The sequence below is a fragment of the Giraffa tippelskirchi genome, chromosome 1 (assembly GCF_054371585.1).
Source record: "Giraffa tippelskirchi isolate mGirTip1 chromosome 1, T2T-mGirTip1v1.2.pri, whole genome shotgun sequence".
In the NCBI taxonomy this organism is placed as follows: Eukaryota; Metazoa; Chordata; class Mammalia; order Artiodactyla; family Giraffidae; genus Giraffa; species Giraffa tippelskirchi.
In genome coordinates, this window is record NC_137275.1 from 144,249,914 (window position 1) to 144,277,811 (window position 27,898).

At 39.4% G+C, this 27,898-nt stretch overlaps 1 protein-coding gene across 8 annotated transcripts; it reads left to right on the plus strand.

Moving 5' to 3' along the window:
* The first annotated feature begins 489 nt into the window (after window positions 1-489).
* On the plus strand, window positions 490-27,898 carry LOC145538280 (uncharacterized). Of its 8 annotated transcripts, XR_014076757.1 has the most exons (9): window positions 1,104-1,220; window positions 1,662-1,743; window positions 14,971-15,032; window positions 15,948-16,032; window positions 16,509-16,575; window positions 18,055-18,195; window positions 22,416-22,561; window positions 24,199-24,251; window positions 26,738-27,167. XR_014076757.1 is itself a non-coding variant. In XM_081570067.1 (8 exons), exons 2-8 carry the CDS (start codon window positions 1,734-1,736, stop codon window positions 26,767-26,769), a joined length of 450 nt encoding a protein of 149 aa, XP_081426193.1. In that variant the 5' UTR covers window positions 1,125-1,220; window positions 1,654-1,733; the 3' UTR covers window positions 26,770-27,001. The 8 variants fall into 8 exon arrangements, 3 of the variants coding, with proteins under 3 accessions (XP_081426183.1, XP_081426193.1, XP_081426173.1); XM_081570067.1 differs by lacking the exon at window positions 22,416-22,561 and having other exon boundaries at window positions 1,125-1,220; window positions 1,654-1,743; window positions 26,738-27,001; XM_081570057.1 differs by lacking the exons at window positions 14,971-15,032; window positions 22,416-22,561 and having other exon boundaries at window positions 490-1,220; window positions 1,654-1,743; window positions 24,199-24,380; window positions 26,738-27,001.

Genomic DNA, 27,898 nt, shown 5'->3' on the forward strand with positions numbered 1-27,898 from the left:
TTGAGTATCCCAGATGCTACTTCATGCCCTAGCTTATCTAAACAGAGAAATTCAGATTAATAAGAATTACTCAGCTTTCCTACTTATACCAGCTTTCCAGTGCTACTGTAACAAATTACCACAAATCTGGAGACTTAACACAACACACATTTATTCTCCTTACAGTTCTATAGGATTGATGTCTAAAATATGGATCTCACTGGGCTAAAATCAAGGTTTGAGCAGGGCTGGTTTCTACAGTAAGCTCTAGGGGAGAAATTATTTCCTTGCTTTCCTGTTTCCAGAGGCTGTCCTCATCCCTTAGATCTCTGGCCTCATCCCTCATCTCCTGATCCCTTTCTTCCATCATTCTGACCTCTGCTTCTGCTGTCATTTCTCTTACTCCTCCATCTCTGATTTCTCTTGCATCCCTCTTGTAAGGACCATTGTGATCCTGGTCAGGCCCCAGATCTGGGGCTCTATGTTGTCACGTGGGCCCCATAAAACATTGCTCGTGTTAGGAGTACTACAAAAGCCTCTCTTAAAAACAGGTTTTGCTCAAGTCCTCTCTCAATAGGGATACAAACCCAAATCGGGAGGCCAGGTGGGGTTCAGGTACAGGCATGGTGCCAAAAAGCCCCTATGATGTTCTAAGTACCGTCGTAGGTACTGGGAATTCAGAGATGAAAGACAAGTTCTCCTCCTGAGGCACCTCAAAAGTCTGTCTTAAATTAGAGAAGACTTCTCATACTTCAATGAGCCTAGGAATCACCTGCAGATCTTGTTAAAACAAAAATTCTGATTCAGCGACTCTGAGAAGGACCTAGAAATTCTGCATTTCTAATACTTTGAGTGGCAAAGGTGTAGGCAAGACTGACTGTCAACCCACGCTTCATTATGATAGTCTGATAAGTGCTTTGCCACCAAAGCCACAAATGTTTTCAGCATGAAGGTGCACCTAGCCAAGGCTGGGCGGGGAGGGGATGGGATGGTTTCTAGAGGAAATGACAAGCCTGAATGGAAGTTTTCCAGGCAAAGAACTGGGGGAAAGGATGCAAAGAGAACAGTATGTACAAATAGAGGGAGACAAGAGAGTTCTAGAACTGCAAGAATTTCAGAATGACGGCAGCAAAAGGCTTAAGAATGGAAAGGTGGCAGGAGGTGAGGCTGTTGAGGTGAGCAACATGCACCTGATCATATAGGCCCTTGTGCCCTAGGCTAAGAAGTACGGACTTCATCAAGTAAGTGATGGAGAGAAGATATTTAACCTATGAGAAAGAAGAACTTGTAGACAGAGAATTATTTCTTTACTAGCCGTTCTTGGAAATGTTAGCCTTGTTGTGGTTGGCAAATTATAGGGCAATTAAATGAAGGACAGGAAATTTGCCTTCAAAAAAACAGGAGTTATTTAGAACCCATGAGCTTATCAGGATAATGCCATATTTGTGGTCAGCCAAGGTCTGTTTTGTGGTAGAGCAGTGGCAGGGGTTGAAATGGTTCTGACACCATTGGAAACAAGCCTGGGTGCATGGATGGGATGGGGAGTGGAGGAGAACAGGACCTGCTCTGTTGGTTGAGGGACACTATCTTGATGTTTTGTTTTCACACTGCTTCCTCTCATGGCTTTTAATCTTAGCCTTGATGGTGGACTAGTCACATATCATCTTTTAAAAGTTATATAGGTGCCACTTTTGCAGAGTGTACATGGAGCCAGGACTCAGAAAACAGCCCCCATCCCTGGAAGTTGTGGAAACATGTATGGAGGTAGGTGCTAAAAGAAAATTACAATCTGGAAGGCAAAGATGCCCAAGATGAATAAAATTCCTCTCATTGATTGAACACCTGTTATGTGCCAGGGTTTGCACTAGAAGCTTAAAATAGACCATCATGTTTCATTCTTGATGATCTGGAATGGCGTTATTATTACCCATCCCCCTTTTTCAGTTGAGAAAACTAAGGTTCAGAGAAATAATTCTATTTCCTCAGGTCACATGGCTGAAAAATGTAGGAACTAAGATTTGAACTTAGGACTGACCCCAAAGCTGATTCTACAAAACCACCTGGATCAACAGCAAAAGTCGACTGTAGTTTGGGTAGGTGGTCGGCAAAGAAGGGGTTCAACATGAAGGAGTAGTGAGGCAGTCCAGGCACAGCGACTGTGAGTCTGCAAGTGGACACTCATGAAGCTCCAAGCGGGAGGTTGAGAGGAGGCAGTCTGCACCAGAGGGGTCAGTCTGTTAGCTAGCAGGAGCTCAGTTAGAAAGGCAAGAATGCAGAGGCAGTGCAGAGAAGATGCAGGTGGCCAGAAATAAGTGGGTAAACAAAAGAAAGGCACAAAGCAATGGACCAGGGCAGAAATTTGCTTACTTGAATGGGGCAGAGTATGTGGGGATGGGTTTCGAGAATGAGACAGAAGCCAAAATTTCAGAACTGGTCAAGTGGCCTGGGGCAGACAAACAAACGGTAAGTGTATCATACTTGATCATTGGATGTAATTTACACCATGACTGGGGTTTTCCAGTCACAACCTGCAAGGTAGACCCAGCACCTCGGGTTGGTCTTGGTATACAGCAAGTGCTCAATACACATTAGATGAATGGAAGCACGAGTGTGGGGTATCAGCCTTTTCCATTGAACTTCATTTTCCTGTCAAATCTTTTTTTTTCCTTCTCTAGCCTGGCTTTCACTCTATAAACTTTAGAGCACTTAAGAATCACTTGGGCTGCTATTATAAAATGCAAATTTCCATTGGTAGAACTGAGATTGAGGCTGAAGAGTTTACAACAAGCACCCCAGAAAATTCAGGTGCAGGTAGTCCTAGGTGCATGTTTTGTAAATCACTGTTCAACACCCCTCTGATCCTTACAAAAGGACCACTTGACTTCCTTCACTCCCTCCAGGCCTGCTTTCAGCTCTCAGGATCAATCTGGACCCTAATTATGATGTCTTGAGTCTGTGCTTTCACTTCCATAGGATTCTCTCCATCCTCCATCCTCTGCCCATCAAAAAAGTGATCCATTCTTCAAGGCCCAGAATGAGTGCAGTTCAGTTGCTCAGTTGTGTCTGACTCTTTGCAGCCCCATGGACTATAGCACACCAGGCCTCCCTGTCTATCACCAACTCCCAGAGCCTACTCAAACTCATGTCCATTGAGTCAGTGATGCCATCCAATCATCTCATCTTCTGTCATCCCCTTCTCCTCCAGCCTTCAATTTTTCCCAGCATCAGGGTCTTTTCCAATGAACTGGCTCTTCGCATTGGGTGGCCAAAGTATTGGAGTTTCAGCTTCAGCATCAGTCCTTGCAATGAATATTCAGGACTGATTTCCTTTAGGATGGACTGGTTGGATCTCCTTGCCATCTCAGGGACTCTTAAGAGTCTTCTCCAACACCACAGTTTAAAAGCATCAATTCTTTGGCACTCAGCTTTCCTTATAGTCCAACTCTCACATCCATATATGACTACTGGAAAAACCATAGCTTTGACTAGACGGGCCTTTGTTGGCAAAGTAATGTCTCTGCTTTTTAATATGCTGCCTAGGTTGGTCATAACTTTCTTCCAAGGAGCAAGTGTCTCTTAATTTCATGGCTGCAGTCACCATCTGCAGTGATTTTGGAGCCCCCAAAATAAAAGTCTGTTGCTGTTTCCACTGTTTCCCCATCTATTTGCCATGAAATGATGGGGCTGGATGCCATGATCTTAGTTTTCTGAACGTTGAGTTTAAAGCCAACTTTTTCACTCTCCTCTTTCATTTTCATCAAGAGTTCTTTAGTTCTTCTTCACTTTCTGCCATAAGTGTGGTGTCATCTGCGTATCTGAGATTATTGGTATTTCTCCCGGCAATCTTGATTTCAGCTTGTGCTTCATCCAGTCCAACATTTCTTATGATGTACTCTTCATATAAGTTAAATAAGCAGGGTGACAATATACAGCCTTGACATACTCCTTTCTTGATTTGGAACCAGACTGTTCCATGTCCAGTTCTGACTGTTGCTTCTTGATCTGCATACAGATTTCTCAGGAGGCAGGTCAGGTGGTCTGGTATTCCCATCTCTTGAAGAATTTTCCACAGCGTATCCTACATAAATCTGTTTCTGGCAACAGTAGCTCTGAAGTTGGGCAACTCTGCAAGATGCTAAAGGTATTCCATGAGAAAAGAGCTCCTATTGTCAAATACATTTGGGAAATGATAGTATTAATAGTTATTCAAAGTTAAATGCCTCCCTTTGCTGTAGACATCTCAGAACCTTAAATATACTAACAAACATATGACTGTCCTCGAGGGGGATCCCTTGTGTGTCTGTAGAGAATACATGGAGACATTTTGCTCCCATTCATGCTCATCTTCCTATTCTCTGAACTTCTTTCTTGTATTTACATTTCATAACATGAAATAGGACATATTTTTATTGCAGTTAATTTAAAAAAATGCTTCTTGAAATCAGGAATCAGGTATTATACTCAGTCTTCCCCCCAGCTATCTGAGGACTGAGCACATAAAAAGAACTCAATACATGCTCAAATGGAAATAAAATTTCTTTTCCCACATCCCGTTATGAGTCACTAAGTTGGATCTCGATTTTAGGGTCAGTCGAACATTATCTTCTCTCCAGGAAGTGTTTCTTCTAAGTAACTTTTAAAAACAAGACAGTTTAAAAAAGAAAAAAAACAAACTTCTGTCTTATCATCATTCTAGGGAGCACTGAACTATTAAATAGTTTTTATAAAACAATTTAAAAAGTAATTCTTGCCTCTTAAAGAGATATTAGAACATTCAGACAGGTAGAAAATCAGATTATTGCTCAAATATATCAATTGTTAAGATTTTGGTTATCTGGCCTCTGTGTCCTTTTCCAGTTTCTGTTGGTGGTGAAAGGGGCCCCAACCTGGCCTCTGGACTTGCACCAGCATCTGCTGGTGTTTGACAATCCTACCTGGCTCTCAGCTGTGATGATGTCATAGTCTGGGTCTCTTGTAGGAACCCCTGACCACGTCTGTCATTCCCTTTGTCCTCTCAATATCTCACATGCTCTGACCAAGCTGGAGGGGACGGGGAACACTACCTCAGAACCATTGTCCTGATGACATTCCACTGCTCTGCACCACAGGGCAATCTATGAGTGATCACTCTCCAGGAGAGCAAGGCCTAAACCTTGTGTGTGCCAAGAGTCTTGCCCCACCTACTCAGGATTTCTAGGATCTCCTCTTTCTTGCAGCTGCCCCCAAACTTTGAGCATCTAAATTGTGATATTAGGAAACCTAGTAGCAGATTAGGGAAGAGGCGATCACAATAATTCGGTTCACCTAGATGAAGGTCAGCCATATGGAAAGAAACTTTTCAAACTGAAGGAATCCCCCCAAGTGATAGAAATATAACTTTGGATACAAGTCTGTCCAACCTGAAAGCTGGTCTTTCAGCATCATAGGAGTGTGTTGATAGTTCAACCTTGAGAATAATTAAGAAAATACACACAATATACCTATGGCTGATTCATATTGATGTTTGGCAGAAAAACAACACAATTCTGTAAGGCAATTATCCTTCTAGGTCTCCCACATTTCAGGCAGATTCTTTACTGTCTGAGCCACCAGAGAAGCCCTCAATTAAAAAATAAATAAATTTAAAATAAAAAAAGCTTAAGTCACAGATTAAAAAAAAATACACAAAGTAACTGACATGTAACTAATCCTCAATAAATGGTCATTATTCTGAGCATCCTCCTAGGTATTTGGGCTGACTCAACCAAGTTTCCTTAAGAAACCACTAATCTATCATCTTGCTTAAGAACCTGCTGCTGCTGCTAAGTCACTTCACAATTCCCAACACATATCCTAGCATTTCTGTTACATAAGAGTCATGGAAGCATCAACTGTTGCTCTCTCACGAGTCACTGGATGTTGACATCCCTGAATGTCAGGAGCAGGTCTGGTTGCCAGTACTGAAGAGGTAAAGGCAGGGGTCAATGTCAGATGGGGTGGGAAAGCTCTGCTAAGTTTACCCTCTGGGCATAAGTCTACTTCACCTTATCAGTAGTTTGTCGTGTTGAATTTGCCATTTTGCCAAAGACAGCAGCAGAAAGTGAGTTTCTGAGGGGTAAGGTAGAGGAAGGTGGAGACAGGAAACCCACAGCTAGCATTTGTCTCATTAAAATCTGTCAAAGCCAGAGGAATAGAAGGCAGCAAAGAGCTAAAATCAGATGTCACTAGCTCTCAGAATATGTTGACATGTGGGAGAGCAAACTGTAGTGACAATGTGCCCTTCAGCTGCCGTGGCTCTCGGCTGGTAATAATAAAGCCCTTTGCAGGCTGCAGTGGGGAGGCAGACAGCAGTCTCACGCTCGAGGATAGTTAGAGCTGATGGGCTGCAGGACCCTTGCAATGACTTATTGCCTTTAAAGAAACATTTTGTCTTGCCAAGATCGGCTTAGGAAAACCAGTGTGATTTTGTTTGTGGATATAGACTCATGACGATGCGTTCAAATCATCACCTTTTTACCTGTACCTGTACGACTGAAAATATTTAAGCTTATAGTAAAAGGAATAAATAGAAACTTATCAATCCAAATTCTTGCCTATTGGATGCTATCAATGGTAGAGTAATTATTAGAATAGATGAAGTAGAATAATGGCTTGCTTAAAGGTAGTGTGATATAGTGGGAAAGCAGGGACTCTGGAGGCCTACAGATTAGGGGTTCAAATTCTGGCTCTCCACTTACTGAGGATGTCTGCTTGGGCAATTTATGTAATTTCCTTTAACTCAGCTTCCCTCATCTTCAAAGGAGGGGTGCTTATTTCTTGCTTTTAGAGTTACTCTGAGTATTTGTTGAAATTACACATAGTATACCATATATTGCATAATGTGTGCGTGCTCGGTGGTATCCAACTCTTTGCGACCCCATGGACTGTAGCCCGCCAGGCTCCTCTGTCGACATGATTTTCAGGCAAGAATAGTGGAGTGGGTTGCCCCACGTACTCCTCCAGGGGATCTTCCCAGCCCAGGGATCGAACTTGTGTCTCCTGCATGGGCAGGCAGATTCTTTACCACTGAGGTACCTGGGAAGCCCATATGGCATAATAGGCACTCAATAAATACTAGTTTTCTTGTCTTGCATATTTTACTTTTATTTTAGGATGTATTTAATTAACTTATTATTCACTTGAGCTACTACAGGTTAGAATTTGGCTCCCCAGCCTTATGCTGTAGGTTCCAAACACACCACACACTTCCTCTCAAGACTTGATCAGATCCCATAACCAGTGTCAACACCTCTTCCTGAAGTCCTGCTCCTCAGGAAAAAGGGTCATTTGTACCTCTTTATCTGCTCTGATCTGAGTCTTTAGAGTAGGTATTGTTCTGTTGCTTCAGAGAAGACAAAGTAGCTCCTTGGGGAGAAATAATTTATAGAAAGGAAATGAATATTTCCTTCTAAAGACGGTGAGTAGAGAAATAGGTGAAGTAAATACAGTACCAGCAGAACTTTTGGTGACTATTTTAGGAGCCAGGAAATAAAGTTTGATAAGGTATTTTTTTAAGTTTATATAAAAAGTCTTATGAAAATATAAAACAAATTCACACACATATATTTGACAAAAGACCCATATTATGAAGAATAAGTGAAAAAAAACTAAAGCACTTCAAAGAAATGAGTAAAAATAAATACCAGTTCATCTAATATTTTCTATGGAGACATACAGTCAGAATAACTATGCTCAAAACTACAAGTTTTTGTGAATTAATGACTTTTTTAAGTAGTAAATTTATTTCTTTAAAGTGACTATACATTTTTCTTTGTTCTCTGGAGCTACTGCATGAAATTCTTTTAGCATCAAAAGTTGAAATTCTGGGCCCTTAGAGCAAAAATATCAAAATGCTTCCCTTTCCCCTTGATAAACATGATTTATTGTTGCCGCATGCAATAACCAGATCAAAATAGTAGAGGCAAAAACATTTAAAACCCAGGTCAAAATTGCATAGACAAGAAAAGGAATGTAAGGTTGATGGGAGGTCTCTCAGGAGTGACAGAGAGTGGAACAGACAGGCTACGGCAGAGGAGACTTGCCCCTTGGCCTTGGGGGCCACCGTAGCTCAAGATGTAGGCGATCCCTGTCTGAAGTTCTCCCTCTCTGATGCTTCTCAGTTTACTCGCTGCCTTGTTTCTCACTTACTGTGTGTCCGCCAAAGGATGGGAAACATGGCTACTCCAGCCCTTCGGAGCCTCATAGCCCACGGCTCCCACCACCGAATGGGGATCTCTATGCCCCTCCAGGTCCAGCTGAAGAAACTCAGAAGGGCAATTCTGACTGGACAGCTTGAGTCAGGTGCCACTGCTCTGCCCATACCAACCAGTCCTACCCATCCTGGCCCTAGGCTCAGGCATTTGTGATGAGGCCAAGAAATTCAACAGCAACTCCAACATGGATGATAATGGTTCTGGGCAGGAGGACTCACAAATGTATGGTCCAGATAGCAATAGTTCCTTCTAAGTGTCATACTCCTTACATGAGTTATAATTTTGCTTCTTTTCTGAGTATCTGATTGTTGGGTGCTTGAAGGTACAGTACAGTAGAGCAATTCTACCTGCATTTGAATCTTAGCTCTTTGACATACCAGGGGTGGGACCTTGGGCAAATTGCTAATCTTGGTCCTCAGTTTTCCTATTTACAAAATGGGGATAATGATAGTTCCTACTTCATGAGGTTTAGGTGAGTATTATATGAGTTAATGCATCTGATGTACACTTAGAAGAGTGCCTAGCACATAGTGTTAGTTGCTCAGTCATGTCCGACACTTTGCAACCCCATGGACTGTAGCTCGACAGGCTCCTCTGTTCTTGGGATTCTCCAGGCAAGAATACTAGAGTGGGGTGCCATTTCCTTCTCCAGGAGATCCTCCCAACCCAGGGATTGAACTCCGTGTTGTAGGTGGATTCTTTACTGTCTGAGTCACCAGGGAAACCCACCTAGTACATATCAAGTGTTGATAAATAATTGCTACTATTAAAGCACATGAGGGGAAAAAAACACATGAGGAACAATAAATAGTAGGGAAGTTCTAATTTTCCCTGTTTCACCATCCTCCCCACACACCTCCCACTGTAAGTAACTATTAAAAGTTTAGTGTATATTTTCCAGAACTTAAAGTCTTACATTATTAAGTGTGTATTTACAGATTTTGCAACTTGCTTTTTCATTTTTCAACTTCAGTATGTTATAGATCAAGACTAGCCATTTTCTCAAACTAGTGAGAGAAGAACAGGCATGGAGATGGATGTTTATATTCAAAATAGACCTAAGAGTCATAGTCATCAATATCAACTAACTCTCTCCTTTGTATCCCTGGCTGAATTCCTGGAAATAAAATTTATGCATGTCCAACAGTGTCTCTGGCTGGCATTTCTCATCTGCAAGATAGTACACTGTGTTCCCAAGATGTTGCTGTTTCCAGATCCTTCCAGAGTTTATTTCTAGTGGGGGAGATTACACAAAGTTATTTTAATGACTATGTTCTTGCAAGAGGTTTCTTACTACTCTCCCAAACCTTTGCTGACCTCTCTTTTTATACTTGAAATTTCAGTTAGAATGGTCTCTGATTGATCCTCAGGCTCTTGGTTCTTTCTCTGTGGTTTGATTTACCATCTGACTCATCTAACTAAAATTGCAGCTACAAGTTTGTAAATCATAAATCACTTGACTCTAACTTAAAATTAATTAAATCAGAAGACATCACTTTACTCAGAAAAATGGCTTATTTGGAGAAGAATAGAAGGCTCATTGGAGGCTTCCCTGGTGGCTCAGATGATAAAGAATTTGCCTGCAATACAGGAGACCCGGGTTCAATCCTGTGTTGGAATGATCACCTGGAGAAGGGAATGGCTACTCACTCCAGTATTCTTGTCTGGAGAATTGATGAACAGAAGAGCCTGGTGGGCTACAGTCCATGGGACTGCAAAGAGTCAGACACAACTGAGTGAGTAACACAGAAGGTTCCTTACTCCATTTTTAAGCTGCTTATTTGAACACCTGACCCACCTGAGCTTCACTGAGGCTTTACTCTAGAAGGAAAAGATTTTATTGAAGTGCCTTTAAGGTAAGAACAAAAATGTCCTAGTGCCACGTTGCTTCATGGAAGCATGCAACTTGTCAAGTCCTCTCTGCTTTTCATGCTCAATGGGCCCTCACTTTCTGCCCTTCCATATCCTCCATGTCTTCCTAGCTCAGATCAAATCCCCTTTAGGATTGCTTTATAATGTTGTGTAGCCATCACTCTGCATATAAGTTAAATAAGCGGGGTGACAATATGCAGTCTTGACATACTCTTTTCCCAATTTGGAACCAGTTTGTGGTTCCATGTCCAGTTCTAACTGTTGCTTCTTGACCTGCATACAGATTTCGCAGGAGGGAGGTCAGGTAGTCTGGTATTCCCATCTCTTTAAGATTTTTCCACAGTTTGTTGTGATCCACACAGTCATAGGCTTTGGCATAGTCAATAAAGCAGTTCAGTTCAGTTGCTCAGTCGTGTCCAACTCTTTGCGACCCCATGGACTGCAGCACGCCAGGCTCCCCTGTCACTCACCAACTCCCGGAGCTTGCTCAAACTCATGTCCATTGCATCAGTGATGCTATCCAACCATCTCATCCTAAGTCATCCCCCTCTCCTCCAGCCTTCAATCTTTCCCAGCATCAGGATCTTTTCCAATGAACTGGCTCTTTGCATCAGGTGGCCAAAGTAATTGGAGTTTCAGCTTTAGCATCAGTCCTTCCAATCAATATTCAGGACTGATTTTCTTTAGGATGGACTGGTTTGATATCCTTGCTGTCCAAGGGACTCTCAAGAGTCTTCTCCAACACCACAGTTCAAAAGCATCAATTCTTTGGTGCTCAGCTTTCTTTATAGTCCAACTCTCACATCCATACATGACTACTGGAAAAACCATAGCTTTTGACTAGACAGGCCTTTGTTGACAAAGTAATGTCTCTGCTTAATATGCTGTCTAGCTTGGTCATAGCTTTCCTTCCAAGGAGCAAGTGTCTTTTAATTTCATGGCTGCAGTTACCATCTGCAGTGATTTTGGAGCCCCAAAAAATAAAGACTCACTGTTTCCACTGTTTCCCCATCTATTTGCCATGAAGTGATGGGGCTGGATGCTATGATCTTAGTTTTCTGAACCTTGAGTTTTAAGTCAACTTTTTCACTCTCCTCTTTGACTTTCATCAAGAGTCTATTTAGTTCTTCTTTGCTTTCTGCCAGAAGAGTGGGGTCATCTGCGTATCTGAGGTTATTGATATTTCTCCCAGCAATCTTGATTCCAGCTTGTGCTTCTTCCAGCCCAGTAGTTGTTTTTCTGGAACTCTCTTGATTTTTCGATGATCCAACAGATGTTGGAAATTTTATCTCTGCAAAATGTCAGGCTGGATGAAGCACAAGCTGGAATCAAGATTGCCGGGAGAAATATCAATAACCTCAGATATAACCAAAATCTGGACAGGGAGGCCAGGTGTGCTGCGATTCATGGGGTCGCAAAGAGCTGAACACGACTGAGCGACTGAACTGAACCGATAACCAAAATACAAGACTGACACTCACACATTGCTTTAATCTATTGAACATATGCCAATTTTGTTCCAGTACTGTCCTTTATAGTGTTTTTTTCTCCTCCAGTCTGGAATCTCATATGTGGTTTATAAATATATATTGCTTATTCTTTTATTCTCTGGCTTGTCTATATTAAATAGGTATCTGTTGACATCAACCTCTTACCTATACAGTAGTAAATTGATTTTATTTGACTTTACCATTTCTCTTTCCTTTTTCATTTTCTTTTTTTTGGTGAGAGATGGTTAATATTCTTTATACTTTGTCAGAATTCAAGATGTTTAAATACTATTTTTCAACTTATGTCCCCACCATTTACTTTAGTTCTAACTTTACAATGAAATATATGCTTCATCAGTACTTTTCCAAAATTTTTCATTTATCTCCTAGTAGAAGAATAGTTTGTTTTTCAGTACATCCAAGAGAGTAAAAGTTGGTTCTTGGGGCTTGTGTGAAAATTTCTTAGATATACAATGGCACATAATCTTGAAAAAAAAAACAAAACAGTACATAAACAGATAAACAGTGCATGTGAGATGTTAACATTTCATGATTGTGGGTGTGTGTGTGCAGGCATAACTTAAAAGACTCCTTAGGGGGCAATAATGGGAAAATAAAAAGTTAAGAAACATTGCTCTAGTGGATTCTTTAGAAATGACTCATGTGTATATTTCCTGAGTTACTGATGTTCAAAATTTTTTTCTATAATTTTTACTCGAAGCAAACCTTGGATAGGCATAAAATTCTTGACTTGCACTTCCTCCTTGGAATTTCTTGAAAATTCGACTTCACTATGGATGTGTTTTTAAAATAGATCTTGTAAACTCTGGTATCAGATTAAGGACTTTTTGGTCCTTATAGGTAATTTGTTCATTTGCCTGAAGTTCCTGGTGATTTTTTTCTTTGTTTTTTAAAGGTAATAGTTTAATAGGTTAGGTCTAGTGGTTGGTCAGAATAGTTCTATCTCAATTTTTCCCAACATAAGGTAGGTCTTTTCAACATATAGAGTTAAATGCTCTTTAATTTCTGGAACATTTTACTTGGTTATAGTTTAAATATTCACTTCCGTGATACAGCATTTTTTCCAGTATTTTTTCCTTAAAGTATACTTGATGTATATTATATGTTACAGGTATACAATATATTGATTTACAGTTTTAAAGGTTATACTCCATTTATAATTATTACAAAATATTGGCAATTTTCCCTGTATTTTACAGTACCCTCCCCTCTTCAATCTGCCCTCTCCATACTTGTAGCCACTAGTTTGTTCTCTATATCTGTGAATCTGCTTGTTTTGTTATATTCACTAGGTTTTTTTCTTTTTTTGTATTTTTTTAGATTTCACAAGCAAGCAATATCATACAGTATTTGTCTTTCTCTGTCTGACTATTTCACTTGGAGGGCATAATGCAGACCACCCAGCTGCAAATGACAAAATTTCATTCTTTTTTATGTCTGAGTAGTATCTCATTGTGTGTGTGTTGTGTGTGTGTATTCACATTTTCTTTATCCATTGATCTGTTGATGGACACAAGTTGCTTTTATAACTTGGCAATTGTAAATAATGCTGCTAAGAACATTGGGGTGTGTGTGTCTTTTTGAGTTAATGTTTTTGATTTTATCAGATGTAAACACAGGAGTAGAATTGCTGGCTCATATGGTAGTTCTGTTTTAAGTTTTGGAGAAACCTCCATGGTATTTTCCACAGTGGCTGCACCAGTTTACATTCCCACTAACCGTGTACAAACATGCCATAATTTTGTTTTCCAGTTACATATATGTTGGACTTTTTTTTGCCTTCTTTACTCTTGTCATTGTTCCTTCTTTTCTCATTTTCATGCTCTTGTTTCCCTAACTTTTCTCAATATCTCTTATTAAATTTTCATTTATATCTAGTCTCCCTTATGCAACTAGTAATTTATTCAGTGTTTCATAATTGTTTTTTTCTTTAATTTCTTTCCTGAGTTCCAGCAATTCACTATTTTTAGTTTTTAAATTTCTGATTCTAGGCATTAAAATGTCTCTCTAAATAATTGCTCAAGGATTTTTCATTTACTTTGAGGGTTATTGTTTTTTCTTCCTATGTTTCATGGGACAGAATTTTCAACTGAGAGTCAGTTTTTGTTCTCTTATGTTATCCTTGGAGGATCTTTGCATTAATCTGGATTGCTTTTTAGATTTCATTTCTAGGTATTTTGTGGTCATGTTTTCTAGTTTCAAAAGTGCCCTCCTTAGTATCATGTAGTGAAATTTCTGTAATGTATGATGCTGATGGTGGTAAGGGTAGGAAGAATGATTACGGTATCTTATTTATCTAATTTCTGTAGAATATTAATTTTTATTTCTCCTTTCTATTTCTTTCTCTTCATTGTTACATCTCCAAAGGTCACCTTATTTTCTGTATTTATCTGATTCTCCTTTAGAAGCAATGCTTCTCTGAAGTTGCCCTCCCCAACATCTTTTACTTTCAAGTCCCTTTCACAACTATGTATCAAGACACATCTTTCAGCAATTAATAATAATTTTATCTTTTTGAGAGTGATTGTTTTTCTGTGTTTCATCCCAGGTACTCTACTCTCTTCACCCCTTCTCACGGAGTCCCTCAAGCCACCTCATTCTATTCTCTACATTCATAAATATGTAGTAAAAGTGGAGCTCTGAGGAAATTTGAAAATTGGTATTATTTATTATGGGTAATTTGAAGTGTGTAGCATTTTTGGATAATGATAAATGTGTAGATCATGTGAAGTTTTATTTATTCCCTCTTGTTGATCTTATAGTTTTTTATGGAGATTTGGTTCCATTGGTAATAATTCTCCTGAATAGAAAATATTTTCATTTTAACAAAATTATTGCGTTTTCTATTTTTCCTATGTCTTGACCCTAGTTATTTATCAAAATAATGAGGACTTAGTTGGTGTCCAACAAATGAATTGATCTAAGAAAATTATAATAATGTTTAAAAATCATTTTTATTGTCTTATTGCTTTGGACACAAGTGATAGTGGCTTTAGTAGACACCCTAGTCTCAGAACCAATCACTTCTCATGACAGCTGCTCTTAACTGGAAAAGCAATTGCAATTCTGATTTTGATGAATCAAAACCTTTCCCTCCTTTACCTTGGTCTTAGATCTTTGTGCTATTGACTTGGGGAAATGTTCGTTGATATGCTGGAATGCTGAACAATAGTTACCTTTAAAAAGAAATAATTTTCTTGTCTTGAGTACTAAGAGAATAGAGCAAGGGTGCAAGACTTTAACACACAGGTAAACTCTGGACATTGGTGGAACAATCAGTAGATAGAAGAGCAAATGCAGGATTCAATATGAACAGGAAAGGGAAAGAAAACTATATGATGTCACTGTCTAGCACTGTCACCTTTCCTACTTTCTAGATTCCTCTCTTCTGAATTACTGGAGAAAATTCAACAACATATGTTCCTTGAGTGGAGTACTGGTGAGTGAAAGATCTCTTATGGTCTATGGCTTCCAAGAAGACAGTAATAGAGACATCATAAAGAGGAGCCAGTAGGGAAGTGGGATTGGCTCTAGTGGATTAGAGAGATGAGGACTTCACTGAAAAGGAGCTGAAGGGAATTCTCCTGGGTCATTTCATAGATTCATTGTGTGGTATGGAGTCTTGGGAAGCTGTGTGGTTAAGAGATGCTTAACAAAATCAGATGCTTTCCAAGGCCTTTAATATCTTCTCTGGTGAAGGTTTAAGGTGTCAAGGTTTGTGAGATAAATTTGGTTTGGTTGATTAGGTCATCTAGGAATACTTAGGGTCTCTGCATTTTGCCCAAGTAATGGGCATGGATTATCATACAGTATTTTCTGTTAATTACATTTCACAACATAACACTGTGGTAAGAGTTCTTGTATTTTATAAAATCTCAGGAGTAATGAAGAGGGAGGATGTGCCATCCAGCAATATTTCATGAAACTAATTACCTTAGGGAATTCAGGAATATTTGTGCAGATGAATGCACTATACAGGTAATAAGCTCTTATAAAAGATGAAGTGTTCTAATTACAAAGCAATTACTATAATGCATGACAATTTTAAATTGCTCTTCTTATTTTGTGTTCCATTTAGTTTTTATTTGAAAGTAAAACAAAACAGATGAAAATTTGTCGCCTATTTTTTGTTTCACTGTTTAATTATTATTAACCCCTTCAGGACCGGCAGCTTTTGATTTCAAATGATATTCATACATCATTTTTATTTGTTTAAAAATTAAACTGTTGTGAATGTATATTCACCTTTGGTGTTTGAAATTATGTTCATGGCATCTGAGTAAGTTAATAGAAGCTACTTTAATTATGCACTATATTTTTGTCTAACTTCTATTTTTGCTTAATTTTCTTTCAGTGCTTGATGAATAAATGTTCATCATTTATGGTGGGATTTCAAAAGTGTTTGCGAAATATTGCTTTCAAACTTTGCAGAAAAAAAGGTAAACAGTCATAGAAACCACATATTCTTGGCTTCTGGGGGTTTTGTTGTTGTTATCACAATTTCTGTAATATCATCTGAAACCAAAAAGGGAAGTCCACAAAAATCCAAAGGACAAGAAATAAACACTATCTTTTGTAATTGTAAGATTATCTTATTCTGTAATTTCAGCCAAGGAACAAATATTTTAGAAAGAGCAAAGAGAAAACAAAATAAAATAGAGGCAAGTATTAGGAGTGTTTGCTGTGTGTGCATGTATGTGTGTGTGTATGCGTGTGTGTATGTGGTGGGGGCGTAGTATGGAGTCCAGGTACTTTTATTTTAAGAAATATCTGCTAAAGTAACCCCATTGAATCACTTGCTGAAATAGCAAATTTTTTGCAGGAATAGAGAACTTGAAAGTAAATTAACAGAATGAACGTGTTTTATTTTACAAACAGTAGTTGTAATGCCTACTGTTGATTCTCTACACAACAGCTAACTGCTACCCTGTTTTTTTCATGGCGGTAGAGACCACAGCCCACATCAGAAATCGAAAATGCAGGTACTTGCTTTCCTACCTTCCTTGACGGAAGTGGCCGTTTACCCAGTGGTGACCATTGACTATACAGAGGAGTTTGTTGGGGGAATTTCTGTGAAATACCTTTCTCGCTGATAAAGATGGAGAGACATATGGGGAGAAATCCTTTGCTACTCTGGCTTTCCTTGCCCACCTCCATTATGACTCTTTCCTACTTTCTAGGAGGTTGTACAGGGCTTCCCTGGTGGCTCAGATAGGAAAGAATCTGCCTGCAATGCAGGAGACCTGGGTTCAATCCCTGGTTCAGGAAGATCCCCTGGAGAAGGGAGTGGCTACCCACCCCAGTATTCTTGCCTGGAGAATTCCATGAACAGAGGAGCCTGGTGGGCTACAGTCCATGGGGTCTACAAAGAGTCAGAGATTGTATAGGGATATGATATTTGGAATGGTCACAGTCATATTGCAGCTATGTGGGGAGTCATGGCACTTAGAGGGTAGCAGAGAGAAAACTACCTGTAAGAGTCTGGATCTTTGATGTTACTGAGTCATTAACCTTGAGACCACTTTACCTCTAGGCTTCTGTTATTCAAATCACTTTTAGTGACACATTCTATTATATACAGCCAAACACATTGATTAAGTAGGGTATCCAATTTTCCACATTAAACAACACTAACTTGGCAAAAAAGTTAACATGATTATAGCTGCATCATAGGTAATTTTGTTACCTAACAAAACTATAGGATCACAACTCTTTTGTTTTGCGCCGAAGACATGTGAATTTCTCTACAATCATCGTAATTCCAGGATCCCGTTCCCAACATCCCTTCTCTGTTGCATTTCTTGCATCCTCAGTGTAAAGTCTTTAATCATTTCTAATTTGTTTTTCACCTACCCTGGATTCTCTACTCCTTTACCATCTCTTCCACCAACACGAATTACTCCATGGGAACTGGAGTTCTCTGCCTAAAAACACACTGTGCTGTCTGTATTTAGTATAACTTCCTCACTTACCACTTTCCAATGTGCTCACTTTTTGCTTAGGCATCACATAGTTTGATTTTATCATTTTAATATGCACACAGGACTTTTTTAGGATCTAGATTTTCAGATAGGTGGGATTGTATGTGTTTTCCCTAATGTGTTACAGCATTTGGTATATAGAGTAACCATATACACTGAAGCAAATCAAACACACGGAATGGAATAGCCACACTTAGAACTCGCCCATAAAACCTGGAGAGTAGGTTTGCATGGTTTATGTCTAACAACCTGCAAACAGCTGCTTAATAAACTAGTCTACTGATTACTCTGTGCTTGTTGATTTTTCACTCTTTTCTTTCTGGTCAAAAATATTTATTAAAATGTTTAATATATGCTTACATAGGAAATTTGGAAACTGCAGACAAAGAGGAAAAACCAAAAACCAGCCAACTCCCTGAAATCCAAAATGATGTTCACCTTTTGGTGTTTTGCTTTCCAATATTTTTTTTCTTCATATAGATTCCTGTGGGATTTTGCTTGTTGGTTTGTTTGCAGCCACTGGCCAGGCAAAATGAAGGTGGTAGGAGAATCTAAAGGGATGTCTGTTATTAGGAAAGACTCCCTGAAAATTTCTCCTGAGTCCCTATTCATCACAGACGAGTAAGTACAATTTTGATTGCTGATTATATCCAAGATATCCTTTAGTTCTCAAAATTTAACAAAACTACAAAGCAATGTTGTAATTCATATTTTAAGGATGAGGTGCCTAGGTCAGGGAAATTAAGGCATTTTCCTGAGGTAAAGCAGCTTGCTAAGTCCTAAAGCTGGGAATGAAGCCCATGTCTGACTTGACTTCCAGGCAGGTGTTCTTTTTTCACCCCGCTACCAAACATCAGAAACAAGAGGCAGTTGTTTGTTGTTTGGTTCCAATTCTTTTATTTGTAAAGGAGGAGGCTATCAAACAGAATGCTCTAGAAACGAGTACTCTTGTTCGCTCTTTCTGGGTTCTTGTTAAGCTCTTTCGGCTAGTCTTTGTTCTCTTTTGGCCCCTTTCTACCATATCATCCATGTGTGTTTGTTGACCCCTGATTCAAACGAGCAGGGCCAAGTATAATACTTGGCACCATACCAATCATTCCAAATGGTGAACACCAACCATTGCTGAGATTCTAAATTCTAAGAGGTACATTCCTTGATGAAAGATAGTCTCTGATTTAAGTTTCCCCAACTCAGGTGCCATCTCGAACAGTAAGACCATGCTTAGCATTCCATCTACCTTTTAAAGAGGGTGAATTTTTCAGGGCAGAGCAAAGAGGGGAGATTCTAGAGCCTAAAGCTGACAGAGGACAGCCAAGATCAGTTTCGTTTGGTGTGTGTTTGTTTTCTTAAGCCCGAACTGTAGTCAAAACTGGACACAGCTGTCCTTTCTCAAGGAGACTTCACTCCCAGACTGAGTGTTTGGATTTCAGCTCATTGTTTAATAGTTCTAGAATTCAAATGGTCACCTTGAGGCAGGAAGGTTAGCACTCCATTAAGATGGATGGGGAAGGTTCACACCTCTCACTTTTATTTTATTTCTTTGCTTTTCTTTCCGTTTGCCTGCAAACTCAGCAAAGCTGAAGCCCATTCACTACACAGGCTGTTTTTATACCCACTGGGCTGAAAAGTTGATTTACAGAAGAACTTGGATTTTCCAGGAATAGGAAAAATCCACAGAGGGTTTTAAAATCTGCAAAATACGACAGGATTATCAGAGGAATAAGAAATCTTATGCTAGATCCTTTGGTTCTTAAATCAATCCCCAACGAGGGTTTAAAGCCCATGAGCTTCTTGGATGGTTCTTCTGGACCTTCCTATAACTGTTCTTCATATAATATCTGCTAAGGGGGAGAGCTAAAACCTGCAGCATTAATGTGAAGTGCTGGCCAGTGCATTTTTGTTCCATTAGCTTTAGCAGATGTTGATTGAAAGGCAAAGGAAGGGAGTTAACATTTGCTGAGAGCCCATTGTGTGAAAGCACCAGAGCACCTTCTCTCTGATTGAGAAACATACATGATTTCCTCTAATACAAGTCAGTCTCTGAGAAGGGTTGTAGTAGAGATTCATGCAACAGAACCGTGGAGAAAGGGACAAGTTCATTCTGACTGGAGCAATTTAGAAAAGCTCCTCAGAGGTCAGATTCGAAACCAATTTGGAATCTGGCAGGAAAAGCTTGACTGAGTGGAAGAGTCCATTTAGTAAAGAACTGGAGCTGAAGCAGAGTATGTATTTTCGAGAACTGAAAGCAGACAGTCCATCGCAGTTGCCTGCAGTGAACATGGCAAAAACAGCCTAGATGTTTCCCAACTTCCTTCCCTCTTCCTGAACGCACAAGGAGACTACATTCCCAGCCTCCCCTGTGGTCACATGGGGTTACGCGATTGTCTTCTGACAAATGGAATGAAAGTATGGTGTATGCCATTTCCTCCTAACTAGCTCTCTTTGCTTTACGGCTAGCTGAATGCAGTGGATCCACCATGGGAGCCCTGGAAGATGGTGGTCCCATGAAATGGCAGAAACTGGATGCTGGCATATCAGACAGAGGCTATCCCCAAATACTTGATCAGACTGTAAAGTGAGCAGGGAATACATTAAGCCACTGAGCTTTGTTGTTACAGTGTGTGTGCTCAGTCGCTCAGTCATGTCCAGCTCCTTACAGCCCTATGGACTGTAGCCTGCCAGGTTCCTCTGTCTTGCCTGGAGATTCCAGGCAAGACTACTGGCTGTAAAGTTGGGTACAATTGTTTTCAAGATTTTTGTTGTTGTTGCTATTTTAATAAGAATAGATATCATTATTCATAAATAATTGCCTGGATTCTTAATTATCTTTTTAGGATAGATTCCTAGCAGTAGAATTCAAAGTCAAAAAGTTTGAAAAATTGTAAAAGATCTTGATGTATAGGAAAGTGGCTTTCCAGAAAGGTTCCAGAAGTTTATTTTCCGAGCAGCAGATTATGAAATGACCTACCTTATAATACTTTCATCTACACTGAACAGTATCACTTAAAATTATCTATACTTTTTACGGTTTTCTCTGCAGTCAAAAGACTCAAGGATAATAAATTCATGATGTATTTAGTAGCTGATTTTTAGTTGGCAAAGTGACTGGCTCCTGCCGAAATGGGCTTAAATGTTTCATTTTAAGAAGCCATAGGTGTTCTCTGATCATAATGTACAGCAAGCTGATTTCATTTAGTACAGGCTGGGCTAAAGCATGATAACAAATCACCATCAAATCTCAGTGGCTTAATACAACAGAACTTTACTTCTTGTTCTAAAGGTCAGTAGTTGGTACTTTGCCATTTATAACTGCTTTAAACTTGATAAGGGAATCTGTTAAGTCATGTATTTGCTCTTTCATTTTTCACCCGGGGGGCACCTGTCACTTGCTCTGATATCTCCTTGGCCAGATTAAGCCATGTGACCACACTGACTACAGAGGTGTGGGAAAGGATGATGTTATCATCTTTGTGCCTAGGTACAAATCAGACAATATTTCATGGACAACAATACTATCATAACTAGTTGACCTTAACCTTTGAGGAAGGGGCTGCATCTTTTAATAACTCCTGGAAGTGTCCTTTGGCATTCTCTTCCCTTCTGAAGTTCTCAGACGGGGGTCAGCAAGGTTTGGGCCTTGGACCAAATGTGTCCTGCTGTTTTTGCACGGTCTGCAAGTTAAAAATTGCTGTTATATTTTTACATGGTTGGAAAAAAAGCCAAAGAAAAATAATATTGTTTAACACATGAAGATTATATGAAATTCAAATACATGTCTACATAAAGTTTTATTGAAACACAGCCCTACTTGTTGATGTACTGTTTATGACTGCTTTTGTGTTACGGCGCCAAAATTGAGGAATTGCAACGGAAAATTTTTACTATCCGGCCTTTTACAGAAAAAGTTGGCCAATCTCTGATCTTAGACATGGCACTAAAGAAAACCATGGTCATTTCAAAATGAAAAAAAATCTCCTCTTGGAAAGTGATTATTTGCTAAATGTTTCAAATTCAGCTCAATTGAATTCAAAACCAACAAACAAAAATATTAAATCTCTTCATGGTTGATGTGCATATTTACTGTGTGTGTGGCTGAGCCCTGAATAGAAGCTTGATGAAAATTGAGGCCCAACAGCCAAGTTGGACTGGAATTAGAGAGGAAAGCTCTTGGAATTACCAGGAGGTCATCTGAATTAGATACTGTGGTTACAAGTTAGGCAAGATGAGTTTCTCATCAGGATCTTTTGCCTCCTGAGGATTTGTTACATAAATCCACTCAATGTTTTAGAATCAACCTGGATACAAACACAAGCCCTCATTGCCTCCCATTAAAATAAATAACTTAAAGATAAAGGAAGAAAAGATTGGCTTCCCAAGTGGAGGAAGAAACCCGAGTTTTGCCATTCACTTTCCCAGTCTGTTGCTGCTGGAAGACTCTGTTTCACTTTTGATGTGATTTAAAAATAAAAAAGTTTTGGATTTCCCCTTAGAGGTTCCATAAGCATTTATATAGAATTGGCTTTCTGGGTGATTTACCAGCGCTGTGTGAGGTTTTCAGAGAGTGCACGCTCCATCCATTGTCAACATATTCCTTGTGTTAAAAGTGGGATTTCTAAAATAACATGTTGATCCAGTGACGGAATGCCATTTCTCTTCATTTACTTTCCATGTTGTAATGCACCAGTTAGTGATGTTAGGAATGAGATGGGAGACACATCACATATATATTCCAACTGAGGTCAAGATCTATTCTTTTTAAATGTCAAAAATGACATTCTTAATACCCATGTATATAGATTCCATTTATTTGTGCACTTAAATTAACTCCTTTCTAAATCCAGCTTCCACAGCTGCCAAAGACTTCCTGTGAAAGGCATTTTCTTCTAAACTAGTCATAATTCACATTCGACTCTCCCTGGAAAAATGTCTCTCATGGCTTTGCGCCATCATCAAAGGTACAGGCGGATAGTTTTTTCTAACTTCAAGGGTAAGTTGTATCTGGTTTGGAAACAGATTCCTCAGATAGCTCTTTGTACCTTTCCTCTCCTGAGATAGTTCTGTTTTGCCTTCTCATTCTTTTTGTGCTTGGCTGGTTTTCTTTTAAAAGCCTTTCCAACAAAGTTGTGTTGGTTTCTGCCATACACCAATGCGAACAGTTGAAAGTGTATATCTTCTCCCTCTTGAGCCTCCCTCCCACCCCTGCCACGCTACCCCTCTAGGTAGTCACAGAGTGCTGGGCTAAGCTCCCTATGTTATACAGCAGCTTCCTGCTAGCTATCGATTTTATACAACGGTAGTGCACATATGTAAATGCTGCTTTCGCAGTTCATCCCACCCTCTCCTTTGCCCCTGGTTAACTGCACTGTTTCATGATGCTATCCGCTCAAGACTGGTAAAATAGGTCCTGAACACAGGCCGTCCTCCGAAACTGGTAGCGGAATTTTTTCATTAGAAAGAAATCATTAGCTCTGATTAAGGGCTTGAATCTTAGAGCTGTGTTCTGTTTGATCACCTATTGACTGCACATCTGTATTGGACACTTGCCAAACTCAGAATTAGCTCCTTACTCCAGCTTCGGCCCAATTTTTATTTCTCCCAAAATAAGATATAAAGCAGAAATCTCCAGACATCAAGAGATCTAGAAACCAGTCAAGTTGATATTACGTGGCCCATTTATTTTTGTGTTAAAGCTTTATTGCACAAAATATACTGCCATGTAGTTTTCAATGCTCTGTGAAATTTTTTACCTTTTTCATAAGTATAGCAGATCTGGATATCTCAGCTTTGGAGGTGGGGGTATTCAGAAAACTGGACATCCAATTCAAAGGAGAGAGGTGTCCTGGATCTTTTTATAACTTTCTTGGGGGCAGAACTGATTGGCAGCAATGGTATCCAACCATAAATCTGAACTTCATTTGAGATGGGTTCATGGTTGGGTCTCTCGCTGTTCTTTACAGCAAGGTAAACAGCAAGTCAGGGCAACTTTTAGGAAAGATTTATCCTTGAAACTTGGAAAACATTACATATTCCACATAATATAATAAAATTAAATAAGAATCCTTCTGAATAAAGTGCTCTAGATTTTGAATTGCCTTATAGAATAATATTTAACGACTTGTTAAAAAATCTCTATGTTTTTCTGAAGAAAAAAAATGTTAAACTTATAATGAGTTTAACATGGAGAATCTGACCAACTTGGCCAAGTTATTTCTAAAACAACTTCATAAATGGTTGCTTGGTGGCGGTGTCAACGAACCAAGTTCAAAAAGAAAATAAGCATCATGTTGGTCGAGTTTAGAAAGTTTTCTTCCCCCTCATTGAATAATTCACTTTTTATTCAGTCCCAAGGGACAGTATCATGTTAATCTAACAAATACAGATTTAATTTCTGTTTCACAGCTTTTATACCTTGGCCACCCAAGAAAGGTTGAGATAAAATGCCAATTTTACCTTTATAAAAATAATACAGATACACAATAGTGACTATTTATGAAAATGTTTTTTAATTATTAAAAGACTTTATTCTTTGGTTAACCACCATAGCTCAAAAAGAAAAGCCAGGGATGGGAGGGAGGGAGCTAGGTCTCTGACTGGTTTGTCCTAAACTTTTCTCTCTCCCTACAGAAGTCTCCAGTCTTGTCAAACCTTCACATTTCCACAGAAGTTCCCACCCTTCAGTGAGACTTTTCTACCTTCTAGCTTACAAATACAGTTTGTGTTTCTCAATGGCAGCGTGGTGGGAATGGAAGCGTCTTTCAAGTGGAAAGAATAGTAGAAGCAGAGACCTGGAAATGGGAATAAAAAAGGTGTAATGTAGTGAGAAATTGGACCACTAAATTAAGATGGACTCAGGTTTTAAATGTCAGCTCTTAGGGGATTATACTTTATTTTATAAACAATAGGATGCTCTTTAAGAGCGATTTTGAGGAGAGTGAGACTGAAGACAGTAGAGTCAACTGCAGGCAGTACTGATGTCATGGATGACAGCCTGCACCAGGAAGATCTCAATGTGAAGATGCTGAGAAACCGACTTAGCAGTCAGTGCCCCCTCTGCCACTGTTCTCTAGCTATAGGACTGACAAACTCAAACCACTGTGGCTCTTGCCTTCTAGAAGCTTGCCATCATCTATCCAAGCATGTAACTGAAGATAGAGCATGGGGGCAAGTTGTTGGCCACATTAATGACAAGATGGCTTTCAAATGGCCCAGAGGACAGTAATTCTGTACATTCAAGAATTTCATGGGCATGCTGGGAGGATCCATGTCTCAAGGGAGGAGTTACACAAACCCAAAAGACAGACTTGGCAGAGAATGTTGCTTAGTGAGAATAGAATCTGAATGAGTTATAGGAATTCAGTGCTATTAAATTTACCTAATAATCATTAGAATTAAAATGACCACGTAAGAGAGCTGGAAGCATTGCTTGCTCAGAGATCCTTTCCCAATGAGACCAGACACCAGAAGTTAGAGACTCAGGCTTCCTTTTCTCCCAACAGCATATGGATGGACCCTGCTAACATTTATCTTCCAGACCTTCTGTGTTTATGTTGCTGATGATCTCTTCCCCTTCCATCTCAAATTCCTTCTTATGAGACATGAATAACTAAAGACAAGACCCGGTTGTCAGCATCACTATTTCTAGGATGATATTAATATCTTTCAGAAACAGTAACTAAAATCAGTGAAAAAATACATTTGTTGTTGTTCAGTCGCTAAGACGTGTCCAACTCTTTGTGATCCCATGGACTGTAGCACACCAGGCTCCTCTGTCCTCCACTGTCTCCCTGAGTTTGCTCAGATTCAGGTCCATTGAGTAGGTGATGCTATCTAACCATTTCATCCTCCCTGGTGGCTCACTGGTAAGGAATCTGCCTGCCAATGCAGGAGACATGGGTTCAATCTTTGGGTCAGGAAGATCCCTTGAGGAAGAAAAGGGCAACCCACTCCAATAATCTTGCCTGAAGAATCCTATGGACAGAGGAGCCTGGTAGGCTACAGTCCATGGGGTTTCAAAAGAGTCAGACACATCTTAGCAACTAAACAACAAACAACAACAACAACCATGAAAAAATATACATAATGATGTTAATTGCAGCCTTGTTTGTCAAACCAAAAGTTGGCAATGAGTTTCATGTTCATCCGTCTGGGGAATTAGTTAAATAAAAGACGGTATGTTTATTTAAAGGTATGCTATGCAACTATTAGAAAGAATGCATAGAACAATATGTACTTCATCAGATATACATATAATTGTATTATAAAAACAAGCTGTATATCAATAGGTATAGTAGATTCCATCTTTGTGGAAAAGAAGTATATATGTGGCTGTTTGTGTCATATATGTATATACCTATAGATCAGATTTAAGCACCAGAACAAAATCTAGGAAAGTAATGCCTTTAAATACTAATGTGATTAATCCTGGGGGAGGGGTGGGATTGTATGTTAGAGATAATCTGAGACTGTCACTTCTTCCTTTATATGCACATATGTGCATGTGGGCACACAGACATACATGCACACACACACATGTAATGGAATTATGGGTGAAATTTACTTTTTTTTTTTGAAGAATCTCTTTCTTTCCTTCTCTTACCCAACAGTCCCTGACAACCTCACAATTTTAGGGAAATCACTATGTTCTAGGATAAATTACTATTCACTGTAGAAACTGATGAACACTATAAAGGAAGTATAAATTGAGTCTTTGGGCTTGTAGAAAACTGAGAGATTGCTTCCAACTATACAAGGCTGGGAGCCAAGAGACAGTGCAGAGATGAAGAAATTTTATATTCCCCATAACTACAGAGACCCTAAGCCATGCTTTTGCAGAATAAGCAACCCACTTTTAAACAGTCTTTAACATGGTTCCCCTAAGTCATCAAAATGCCTATAAATTCCAGTACTTTAGGCACCCACACTTCATTGTCTGGACTGCCTCTTGAGTTGGAACCTGCCACAGTAATTTCATGCAAGACTCTGAATTCCAATTTTTGGTTCGCAAAATATGTTCACTTTACCCATAGATCAGGTCCAACACTTTGAATGCAACAGTTTCTTGATAAACAGTTGCTGCTTCATGGATTATCAGTCACACTGAAGAAAAATAATGCTACTTGATGATGATCTTTGAATTCAAAAGCCTATTATCTTTCCTCTTTAGTGGGACATGATGACTGCTTGCAGCCTCCTTGAACCCTCTGATCAAAGCCACCAGGATGAAATATCAAGTGCCACTGAAGATTCTTTTTCTTACCCACATTAGCAAGGAGCATGAAGAAAATGTTTCATGAGTGAATGCAGACTACAAGCCTACGTGAAGCAAAATCCTTCCTGAGGATGGACAGAGGGTTAAACCCAAGCACGCATGATGGAATGACCCGAGTTGCAAACCTTGCACCCCATTATAAACAAATGGGACCAGGAATGTGGTCTTCTTGCACTTGCTGGGAGTTGCCTGCACCCACTGCCTCCCACTATCCATCTCCTCCTTCCCTGGTTTGTGTGTGTTTTTGTTAAACAGTGGATCTTGCTATGCTTTTCAGAAAACTAACAAGAAGCAAGCTGAAATTAAAAAATGGGTGCCAAGAGGCTTTACAGGAGTCTAAATAAACAGCCCGACAGGAAAGACGTGTGGCAGGCTGAGGTTTCAGGCTAGTGGTCCGAGCGAGTTAACAGACGTCTGTATAACAGAAGGGCTGTGTTTGTTTTCCCTGTCCCTGCTCTAGCAAATTTATTGGGTTATCTGTCTTCTTTTGACACTTGGGTGTTTAAGGTTTCTGTTCTAGGTGTCTGAAGACAGAAAAAAATTATTGTACAGTTTACATTCCCGGCGGAGGCTTTGACACGTGCTAGCTGAAAAGTTCCTATCTGCCAATAATTTTGCAGAAAAAGCCTTATAGAACTGGATTTTCAGAGACGGTCCAAGATGTGAAAAGCATCAAGAATGAAAGTTTTCTTATTTTATTTTCTGATCATGTCATTCTAACATCTAGTGAAATGCTGTCACCAAGCCACTATTTTTTCATTGTACTCTTCCAACTTGGCAGGTAACATATAAAGAATATCAGTGTCTTGTAGGCAGAGAGGTTTTTCCATCAGTAGGGCTTGCACTCAATGTAGATCCACAAGATACAGTTTGATTTGCTTCTGAGGTCAGGAATGCATGGAAGTGTTGAGTGAACACTAGGTGTTGTGATAATGCATTATCAAAATATTACATTCATATGTGTAGAAATATTGACATGTTGATGACTGATGTACTCAGCCACCCACAAGCAATGTTGATATATTTCTTCTTTTCAGAATACACATTTTGAAAGCA

Coding starts and splice junctions, on each gene's coding strand:
- LOC145538280 (XM_081570047.1), top strand. Junction 16,576..18,054: donor ATCAGAAATCGAAAATGCAG/GTACTTGCTTTC, acceptor TTCTTCATATAG/ATTCCTGTGGGATTTTGCTT. Junction 18,196..24,198: donor TCCCTATTCATCACAGACGA/GTAAGTACAATT, acceptor CTCTCCCTACAG/AAGTCTCCAGTCTTGTCAAA.